The sequence below is a fragment of the Ipomoea nil genome, unplaced genomic scaffold, assembly GCF_001879475.1.
Source record: "Ipomoea nil cultivar Tokyo-kokei standard unplaced genomic scaffold, Asagao_1.1 scaffold2957, whole genome shotgun sequence".
Classification (NCBI taxonomy): domain Eukaryota; kingdom Viridiplantae; phylum Streptophyta; class Magnoliopsida; order Solanales; family Convolvulaceae; genus Ipomoea; species Ipomoea nil.
In genome coordinates, this window is record NW_017619385.1 from 3,381,006 (window position 1) to 3,392,500 (window position 11,495).

Here is an 11,495-nt window from a genome sequence, read left to right on the forward strand (position 1 = left end):
CTCTTTTACCGCCCATTAGACCCCCAAAATCCCCGGCACTCAGGTTCTGCTCGTAGAAGCCGTTGCAATTTTCCATGTATGTGTTGAACCCTTTAATTTTGATGCTCCACAGTTTTTGATGATCTGACTGATTATTGTGATCTTGCATAGTAATTACTTTGGATTAAGTCAGGTTCATGAGCTCGGCTGCTTCACTTGGGGAAGAATGGGAGAATACTTATAGAATTACAGTTTTGCCCCCCATTTTAACAGTCAACAAACTGATAAATTAACAGAGGACTAAATCAGGTAAAGATTGTATAGTTGAGGACTTAATTGGGTAAGAATGATAGTTGGGGATCAAATTGGTAATTACAACATAGTCGAAGGACCATTTTGGTTATTAACTCTAAAATGTTTTATCCTAACCGGCCCATAAGACCATCCCTAACTAAATGTATACCAGATTTTACACCAAAAGAAATATTATTCGTATATTCTTACAGCTAAATTTTCATCTCCAAACCATTACATCAATATTATTTTATAATATTTAATTAACAAATATAGTACTTAATATAATAAATTCTTGGCCTAAGCTTTATTTCTATCATTTTTTTCTACTTAATATAATTAATTATTGGCCTAAGCTTTATATATAATAATAATAAAGATAATAAAGAATAAAGATAAAAGATAAAGATTTAGTAAATATACAGAGGGACACATGGTAACCATGTGCTGTAATGTCCTCCTTTGTTACATTTGCATAATTGGGTACTACACCAACAAAATGAGACCATCCCTACGTTGTTCAAATTCCATAAGCTGACAATACATGTTTCCAAATGCCTGTATGGTAAAAGTCTATTAGTTGCCTTTAGTAGCATCTCAAATTCTCAACGCACACTGTAATCCCATCGCCACTCCTCTTTTTTCTTCTCATTCCTGTGATTTTTCTCACTTTGGGCACTCCAGTAACCCCATAGGCCAAAGATCAATTCCAGATTTTTCAGCCCAGAGTGGGTTTTGCTTGATTGAATTGGGATATGGGTTTGCTTCAAGATCATTAATTTTGGGCTGAAAAGAGCGGGAGGATCGTTTTGGGATTGTTGATTTGGTGGCGTCGGCGGCTTTTGTGGATTCAATCTCTGAGATGGGTCCGTTGGAGTTCTTGCTCCGGTGGTGAATTGTGGAAGAGGGCGCTGAAAAATGCGGCGGCGGGCGGCCGATTATCGGCGCCCGGTTCGGAGGAGGCTCTCTTGTTGGATCTGGGCGCTGCTCGGAATATTCTTGATCGCAGGTTTCTTTTTGTTTATTATGCATCATAAACATGATCGTGAGGATCACGTAGAACAGCCAGTTTTGGTAAGCCTGCGTTTTCTTTCTTGCTGGAATATTGCTATGGCTTCTGATTAGATTCGATATGCTTATTATCTCGTAATGTTGAAACTTGAAAAGTTTGCTATTTTTTTTTTTAATTCCCTTCATTAGATTGCTAGTCTAGATTTAGATGCATTATCTAATTTGAGCTTTGCAATGAGGCTTTTCTCTCTGTGATAGGAGTAGAATGGTTATAAGCAATGGTGTTTAGTATCATATTTCTGCATTTAACTCTGTACTATATGTATAAGTTACTATGATTACGCAAACTCAATGCTATGATGGCTATTTGTCTTTCTCGATTACCATTTTGCTAGCCTTCACTGTGGAAATTTTGCTTTTAAACATTGATTTAGCAAGGGCAAAGTGCAAATATGTGATTTTTTACAAGGTAGTATCTGGTTTATATCAGTGATGTTTATTAGTATGAAACTCCAAATATTGGCTAGATTGCTTCTCTTGTGTTGCTATACTGGGAGATGGAATCGAATTTTTCTAATGTTATTAGTCTTTAGGATGAGTTGAAGTAAATTTGTACGAGCAGAATTTGTGTTTTGGTTTGCAGTTTGGGGTTTGGCTTGGCTAATCTGTTAAAGAAACTTGAGCTTGAACTCCATCCAATCTTGGAATGAAATAGAAATTTGTTTGTATACGACTAGGTTTTAAGCCGATTTTCCAGTAGTAGTCAATATCCTTTCAAGCGAAAAGCTATCTTGAGAAGATGCTCCGGCCAGGTTCTCTTCTCCTTTCGTGCCTAGTAGATACTGAGTTCTTGCTTGAAGTTTTTCCCTATATTCCTAATTCTTTGACTGAAAATTGAGGATAATTTGGACCCAATTGTTTTGAGGATAATTTGGACCCGAAAAGGCTGTTCTTTTCTGCCAATAACAACTTCCTTCTGCAGCCAATTATCTGTTTCAGCCCGAGGTTATCTATTTCCTAAATGCACATCCCCCTTAACCTCCCATGCTTGGCTGCCTTGGAGTGATTCTCTTCAGCCACTTCTCATGGAATTACGTATTAATTTTCTGTTTTTATTGGAACTGAACTACAATCAGTTACCATGACTTGTGGCTAGCTATTTATTAAGGGAAAAAATATTGATGAATCTTAACAATTCTTCTTCTCCCAAATACTGTCTATTGAACCAGTGAGCTAAATCCGTGCGGGCAAATCTTATATCAAGCATTTGTTACTGAAACCCAGTGTACCAAACCCTTTAGGAAATGCCAAATTGCCAATACAAGGTTGCCATCAAATCATGCAAGAATCGCAAGCATGGTTGTAACTCAACACCATTGTTGATGATGAAGTGCAAAAGTAAATCACTTTATAACTTTTGAAGTGTTTAATGATTTCGAATATTTTGATTTAAAACTAGTAATTATAGCAGGTTGCATTATGATTGTCATTATTAGTGATTTTAAAGGTTTTTTTTTTTTTTTTTTTTATGGGGGTGGGTGGGATTAGTAGTATTCTTACTAGTTTTATTTGGTGTGGATTAAAGAGTGGAGAATGATGGAGAAGTACTCATACTCTTCAAAGTAAATCATTTGAGTTCAATAATCCGCAGTATTTTGATATTCACATGAACTAGTTATTAGGTCTGACATGGAGAACATAGAAATAGTCATGATTAAGTTTAACTGGTAAATTTATCCATTCAATGCATATCATAATATTGGCAAAGTTTTCCATTGTCTGTTGTAAAAAAAAAAAAAATGAAATGAAAAATTACTTGCAGGCTGCAGACCTATTAAATTATATCCTTCATTTCATCTAAATGCTTTAATTGTTAAACTGCTTATCAATATGCTATGAATTTATTGTTAAGGTCTTGATTATGAATTATTCCTCGTATTTTTTCCTTAGAGTGAGTATTTAGGAATTGAATTAACTTCTCTTCTTTTTGTTTCGGGCTTACATTTTTATCGCTTTCTAACGACTTCCTCTCTGTTTTTTCAGGATAGAGATTCCAAAAATGAACAGGTTATACATGAGCATCTTAATTTTACGCAAGAAATTTTGAGTGCTAGATCATATGCCAGACAATTAACAGAGCAGATGACACTTGCCAAAGCTTATGTAGTTATTGCGAAGGAGCATAATAATCTTCATCTTGCGTGGCAGCTTAGTTCGAAGATAAGAAGTTGCCAATTTTTGCTTTCGAGGGCTGCGATGAGGGACGAGCCGATCTCTTTAGATGAAGCGGAGCCCATCATCCGAACCCTTTCGTCTTTAATTTTCAAGGCACAGGATGCACACTACGATATAGCGACCACAATGATAACGATGAAATCGCATATTCAAGCTCTCGAAGAGCGTGTGAATGCTGCATCTGTGCAAAAGACGGTTTTGGGACTGTTAAGCACCGAATCGTTACCGAAAAACTTGCACTGTCTAGAAGTTAAGCTCACGACGGATTGGGTTAAGAAGAAGTCGCTTCAAGATCTTGCGGACGAGAAAAGAAACTCTCCTCGGTTAGTGGACAATAATTTGTACCACTTCTGCCTGTTTTCAGATAATCTGCTGGGAGTTTCGGTTGTTATTAACTCGACGGTTTCGAACGCTGATCATCCCCAGCAGTTTGTTTTCCATATCGTCACGGATGGGATAAATTACGGGGCAATGCAGGCTTGGCTCCTTAGCAATGACTTTAAAGGGTCTACGATAGAAGTGCAAAACATTCAAGACTTCACGTGGTTGAATGCGTCTTACTCTCCCGTGGTTAAGCAGCTACAAGACACAGACTCCCGGGAATATTATCTTGGAGGGCCTCGGGACATGGATATCGACCCAAAGTTCCAAACCCCGAAATACACATCGTTGTTGAATCACCTCCGCTTTTACGTCCCCGAAATCTATCCCCAATTGGAGAAGGTAGTTTTTCTCAACGACGATGTGGTGGTCCAGAAGGATCTGACGCCTCTCTTCTCATTGGATTTGCATGGGAACGTAAACGGAGCCGTGGAAACCTGTCTTGAAGCTTTTCACCGCCTTTACAAGTACGTCAACTTTTCAAACCCGCTCATCAGCTCCAAGTTCGACCCGCAGGCCTGTGGGTGGGCATTCGGCGTGAACGTGTTCGACTTGATTTCTTGGAGGAAAGAAAACGTGACCGAACGGTATCACTACTGGCTAGACCAAAACGCTGACGGGACCGTTTGGGAGCTCGGGACACTCCCTCCGGCCCTACTAGCCTTCTATGGATTGACCGAGCCGCTGGATAGGAGATGGCACGTTCTGGGATTGGGTTACGACCTAAACATCGATAATCGACTGATAGAAAGCGCGGCCGTGATTCACTTCAACGGGAACATGAAACCGTGGCTGAAATTGGGCATTGGCCGGTATAGACCTCTGTGGGAACGGTACGTGAATCAGAGCAGCGCATATATTCAGGATTGTGCCGCATATTAAAATGCTGCAACCATATTGGTAAATTTATTCATTCACTCATTTCAAACTCCCAAATTTGTAGTTGCATTATTGTAGAGAGTTATAGAAGTAGCAAAGTTTTGACGTTGAAAGGTTTCTTCTATAAGTTCTTTTTATAGCTTGGAAATGGAAAATGATTCTTATACAATAGGAGGATTTGTGTATTGGATTAAGGGCATAGGAAATGGATTTTGGCTGATGAAATTTTCATTATTGCTTTTGCAAATCTATATACAAATGTTTTAAGAAATTGTTGCATTATTTAGAGCAACTACACTAGTGGGTTTTTTTGGGGTTTTTATTCCCACAAAACAAGGTTTTTTTTTTTTGTTTTTTTTTTTGGTGGGCCCCATTAATTGGAAAGAAACGGGGTGAAACAGCTTGCAGGTGCGTTGCTGATGCGCCTAGCTGGCGCGTGCAGTATTATTATTTTGCGGTCGTGTATTTTCAAGTATATTAGCTACTAGAAAGCAAGCATTTCTTGGTGCTTTAAGTTTGAAGTTTGAGAAATTTGTTAGGATTTCATTAAAAGTTTTGAGAATTAAATTCTTTGTGCGTGTCAATAACCTTGCGGTCGATTTAGTGGCACGAAATGGTTTTAGCAATTTGTAACAATTTTACCCATTGAGTAAGACTATTACTCTGTATTTGATAAGTATGCATCCAAATCATCATATGATGCGATCTCCAACTAACGTAAAATGTCTTTTTCTTTTCTTATTTTCTCACATGTGATGTTTTTTTTTGCAATATTTAATAATAAAATAAAATGTATTATTTTATTTGGATAACAAATATTAATTTCTTTATTTGTTGATTTTAACAGTAAGTGGCTATTTTGTAGTATAAATATATGTCGGGTCTACATTTGATTTAAGTCGGGTCAAATTGGATTTGGGTTCTTCGTAGTAAGACGAAGAAAGTGATATATCGTACACTTAAAATGGGTATAGGTGAATAAGAAACTGATTCTCAAAGTGAACCTTTTTATGAGAAATCAAAACTTAAGTTTAAGTTTATGTGCTAATTGTGTAGCACTTTTGAAGAGCGCTAATTAAGATTAAGATTAGCACTATAAAAGTGCTAATTACTTAATTAAGCACTTTAATTTGAAGTGCTTTTATTGCACTTTTGGAAGGTGGCAGCACCGAATGGTGCTTTGACCATTCAGACAGTTCCGAATGGTTGTGACTATTCGGATTAATTTCGAAAGTTCCGAAAAGTTAATTTACCTTTTGAATATACGGAATTCTCGGTAACTCAGGTATTTTAAAACATGTTATTATGATCCGTATGAAATAATTGTACTCAATTTCGTAACTATAAATATTATTTTAATAATAAGTATGACCGTTTCAAACATTTTAATAATCCAATTATTAAATTGGATTCATGTGTCATTGATTAGTGCAATTTAATTTCAATCTCCTATATAAACACCTAGGTGTTGGACATAATTTTTGTTGCTAATTTTGAACAATAAAATTTTTTGTCCTTTTTCCTCCTTTTTCCACGAAAAACATACTCCGTATCTTTTTGATTTATACCCACACTTCCGATAAAATATCTAATCGCTCGATTTTGGTTCTAATTTACCGGATTTTATGTTTGAGTGCTCAAACACTAAAGTTGTAATCTATTTTATCTCGGGAGACTGACACTACAATGCTCCTAGCACCATCAGGAGGTAACGAATCGGTTTTAAGAAAAGTGTGAGTACACACGACTCAAATTTTTCCTTCTTCTCCTTTCTTGCTCGTTGGGTTTATATTAAAAATTATAAAATCCTTTCTCGTTTTCTTTTTTATTTGATATAAATAAATTCGAGTTCTTGGTTTCGTACCAAGTTTGGTTGAGATTAATTTTCTATAAATTAAATCCCTTTGTGCTAGTTTTGTGGTTGGGATTATTTGTTTTTTTAAATTATAAATCGCATATATATATATATATATATATATATATATATATATATATATATATATATATATATATATATATATAATCCGGATCAGGTGAGGACCTAATCTTAGGTGAGGACGTGAGGACTAATCTTGTGCGTTTGTTTTTTTATTTGGATGGTCCAGATTTGAGTTCTTGAGATGACATGGATTGATCTTTTTTGTTAAAGTGGGATAATAGTGTCTTTTTCTATTTTTTTTAAGTGTGAACGCATGTATAATCCTTGACCAAATTGGTTTCCTATTTTCTTGGATCATCACCGTTGCAATTTGGAGCCGCGATTTCTTCATCATTGATTGAGTGTTCGCCGATGCAAACTAATCAGTATTTTTTATTTTTTTCGCTTGTTCTTTTGAGTATAATATTGTCTATATTTGAATTTTCGTGTATATGTATAAATGCCTGGGTAGTACGATTGTGCATTCGTGTGTGCTGATTGTGCAACCTAGTGTTGTAAGTTGTGCACTATAGGCTAGGGAGTTGTGCATTATAGCACATAGTTTAATGCATCGTAGAACATTGGATGTTCACTGTATGATTTTTTGGCGGGGTTTGAATGCACAACAATGAAGTTATTGATGCACAACACTCAGTATAGGAATGCACAACATTTTGTATAGGAATGCACAACATTTTGTATAGGAATGCACATATTTTAATAAGACTGATTTACCCTAAATTTATATATTTTAATATTTTAAAGGGATTTGTTTTCTTAATCCGTGTGATTTGTTTCTTTTAATCTCAATCATACATCATTCTGATTTAATGGATTAGATTAGTCCTCACGTCCTCACCTAAGATTAGGTCCTCACCTGATCCGGACCCCATATATATATATATATATATATATATATATATATATATATATATATATATATATATATATATATATATATATATATATAGGGTAGGATTCCAGTGAGAACATGTGCTTAGGTGAGAACATGAGAACACATCATGTGCATCTATCTAATATTTTTTAATGGTATAGATTAGATTAAGTGTGTGCGAACGCGCAATAAATATGTGCAAACACACTTAATCGCGTTTGCACACATTTAATGCGTGTTCGCACACACTTAATCTAATCTAGACCATTAAAAAATATTAGATGGATGCACACGATTTGTTCTCAAGTTCTCACCTAAGCAGGTGTTCTCATATGATCTTAAATAAATAAATAAATAAATAAATATAAATATATATATATATATATATATATATATATATATATATATATATATATATATATATATATATATATATATAGAAAAAGGTTCAAATGCGGCAGAGGCTTTAGGTGCAGCGGTGCGGCCATATCAGCATCATCCATTCTGCTTAATTTAAAGGCAGCGGCTAATTTCTGAAGATTTGAAGATTTAAGCGCGTCTTGGTAAGTGTGTGGGGGCGTGTGGGGGGGGGTGTTATGGTAATTATAGTGGTCATTTATATCGATCACTTGACAGAATACACCAACAGTACTAACAAAAGACACCAATAGTGTTAGGAAAAAACACAACAATGAAATGTACAAATATACCAAAAAAATACACAACACACCCAAAAAATACACCATATAACTCACCACCCCAATTGTGTATTTTCGAACATTGGCCGGTATAAACCTGTGGGAACGCTACGTGAATCAGAGCAGCGCATATATCCAGGATTGTGCCACATATTAAAATGCTGCAACCACCACATTGGTAATTTATTCATTCCCTCATTTCAAACTCCCAAATTTGTAGTTGCATTATTGTAGAGAGTTATAGAAGTAGCAAAGTTTTGACGTTGAAAGGTTTCTTCTATAAGTTCCTTTTTATAGCTTAATAGATTATGAACTTATATTATTGATGTAAAATAATCAGCTTTAAATAGCATACAAGGGAGGGAAGATAGTAGGTAGTTAGCGGGTTGTTGTAACAACCAGTCTAACAATGCTACATAAAAGGAATGCAACTAGAATTAATCATATACAAAAGATGTCAGCCACAGATATCCTTAATATAGCTTGGAAATGGAAAATGATTCTTATACAATAGAAAGGATTTGTGTATCGGATTAAGGGCATAGGAAATGGATTTTGGCTGATGAAATTTCATTATCGCTTTTGCAAATCTATATATAAATGTTTTAAGAAATTGTTGCACTATTTAGAGGAACCACACTAGTGGTCTTTTGGGAGTTTTTATTCTTGCAAAACAAGTATTTAAAACAGCTTGCAGGTGCCAAGCACCTGGTGCGGCACCTCTGTGGCTCCCCTTGAGGGAAGGTCATATGATCGAATTTCGGTGGTGAGATCAGATATTAACTCTTTAAACTGTAGTAGTTAAAATTTCGGTGGTGAGGTATTGACTCTTTGAGCTCTTTGAGCTACGGTAGTTAGAGAAGAGAAAGTATAGAACAACGCACAAGTTGTGTATTTTTTTTTTTTTCGAAAGCATATTTTGAGTAGTTAGTATAAAATAAATGAATAACTGTATCTTAGAATTATTTTGTAATGAAAGTGGTTGATTTTTGGTTTGATTCATTATGGGCTATTTAGTAAATAGCTGTAAGCTGATTGGGTTAGTGAATTTGATTAGTTGATAGCATTAGCTGATTAGGTTAGTGAGTTTGATTATTTGATAACATTAGCTGATTGTAGAAAGATATTTGGTAAATTAACTGTTACATGATAGCTGATTACATGCAAAATGACTTTCTCAAAAAGCTTATCAAAAAAGGTACTTTGAGCAGCTTTTTTGAATTTTAGAATTTTGAAGAAATAAATTGTTACAAAAAGCTAATTAATCAGACACTTATATTGAATGTTTAACCAAGTCAAACAACTAATAGTTATCAAATAAGCCAAAATTGGCTAATAAATTAACTATGTTACTAAACACTTAGTGTGTGAGACATGTTATTTAGTTTCATTTTATACATACAGCAGCTTCATTTCAATACAACTAAAGTGTCGTTTCAATTCAATTACAATTTCATTTGATAATATCACTGTTGCAAAAATCGCGCCTAAAGGCCGATTAATCGGCGCCTAGGCGTTAGGCGCCCAGCCTCCTAGGCGTCCTAGGCGCCCGGCTAGGCGCTCTAGGCGCCCGCCTAGGCGCCCTAGGCGGTCACCAAGTGCCTAGCGATTTTTTCAACATTGGATAATATACACACAATATGCGAGACACATTATTCAGTTTCATTATAGATATACTGTAGTTTCATTTTATTCTGAACACAGCAAAAATATGGAATTTGTTAAAACTTAACGACACAATTTTATGACCATAGTCCACACAGTCCGTATAACAACCGAATATTAACTAAACAGATGGATAATTCTTCATCTTGTCAACAAAACATTCCAAGTGAGCCAACTGAGGATTCGATTGGGCAAAAAAAAAAACAACAATTGATGTTTGGTAATTAGTACTTAGTAGTGTGTTTGAACTTTGAATTGCTATTTTGTTATATAATGTTTAGATTTTGGATTTGGACTATGTGAATATGTATTGTTTGGTAGTGTGTGTGTTTGGAAAATTAAGAAATGTTGAAAATTGGAGTTCTTAAATCGAATCGAACTAATTCCGAACTGAAACTGAACATTTTCAAATCGAACTGAATTATGGTGCTAAACCGAATGGTATCAATTGTTTTGAATACCGAAATACAGATATCGAAATTGAAACAAAAAAAAAAAAAAAGAAAAAGAAAACCTAAAAGCGCCACCTCTATTTTTTTATATTTTTTTATTTATTTTTTATTTATTTATTTATTTTTTTAACCTTTTACCCTTAAACAACGGGAGTTATGTACTATCCCATGGTTATGCCTGATTTGAATTGAGGAGAATGATTTAAACAACGGGAGTTAAGCTTTTACCCTTAACTTGCAGTCTTTAATTTGAAACCAAGCATCAAGCATGAAGCATCATTATATATATGCTTCATTACTTAGGATTCTCAACTCCTTATCTCTTTACCATCCATCCACCGTCCACGCATGGCATCCCCAAAACAATCCTCTAGTGATGAAGCCAAAACAATTTCAGAAACACTTATTCCTGAGTTGCCAAGAGAAAGGGGATGGGTAGTTGATGGAGACATTCATTTGCTGAATGGGTTTTGGTACCCAAAATGGGTGCACGATATAACGATTGGGGAACAACTAAATGATTAAACCACTTAAGCTTTTTTCTTTAACTAGTAGATTACACGTACAATGCACAGATAAAATTTTGTATTATATATATTTAGATAATAAAATTAAAGATGAAATTATAAAAAAATTTTAATATTTGAAAGTGTACATTTATTTGATTATAAGATTAGTGAAAAAGTATCACTCAATTAATTGAATAATATATGACTCATTTGTCTGCAATTATTTTGAAAAAATTCTGTAATCTATACTTTATATAAAAACAAAATCCTACATATAGAGCTTTGAGGGTAAAAAAATAATATAACCAGTTTGGGACTTAGCATCATGGGGATCAAACAAAATAGTTACTACCCATGTAGCCTATCAAATACCATATTATTAGTTTTCCACATAAATGTTAAAATCATTGTATCTCGAAGATATTGGAGAATATATGTTAAGCACTATTCCAATATCTCATTGCATAAAGAGCACTAAATGTTGCTAGCAATTTCATTGCAAATATCAGGCCTGATGCGCGATTATAGAACTTCTAGTCCTAAAGTAAGGCTCCAATGAAATAATGGAAATTTGGTCAT

General features: G+C 34.7%; 1 protein-coding gene across 1 annotated transcript; it reads left to right on the forward strand.

Annotated features, from left to right (window-relative positions):
• The first annotated feature begins 755 nt into the window (after positions 1–755).
• Positions 756–5,058, forward strand: LOC109162815 (probable galacturonosyltransferase 11). The gene is made up of 2 exons (XM_019311507.1): positions 756–1,347; positions 3,328–5,058. The coding sequence occupies exons 1-2, from the start codon at positions 1,192–1,194 to the stop codon at positions 4,780–4,782; spliced, it is 1,611 nt and encodes a 536-aa protein (XP_019167052.1). The 5' UTR covers positions 756–1,191; the 3' UTR covers positions 4,783–5,058.
• The last annotated feature ends 6,437 nt before the right edge of the window (positions 5,059–11,495 follow it).

Coding starts and splice junctions, on each gene's coding strand:
- LOC109162815 (XM_019311507.1), top strand. CDS start 1,192: ATGCGGCGGCGGGCGGCCGATTATCGGCGCCCGGTTCGGAGGAGGCTC. Junction 1,348..3,327: donor ACGTAGAACAGCCAGTTTTG/GTAAGCCTGCGT, acceptor CTGTTTTTTCAG/GATAGAGATTCCAAAAATGA.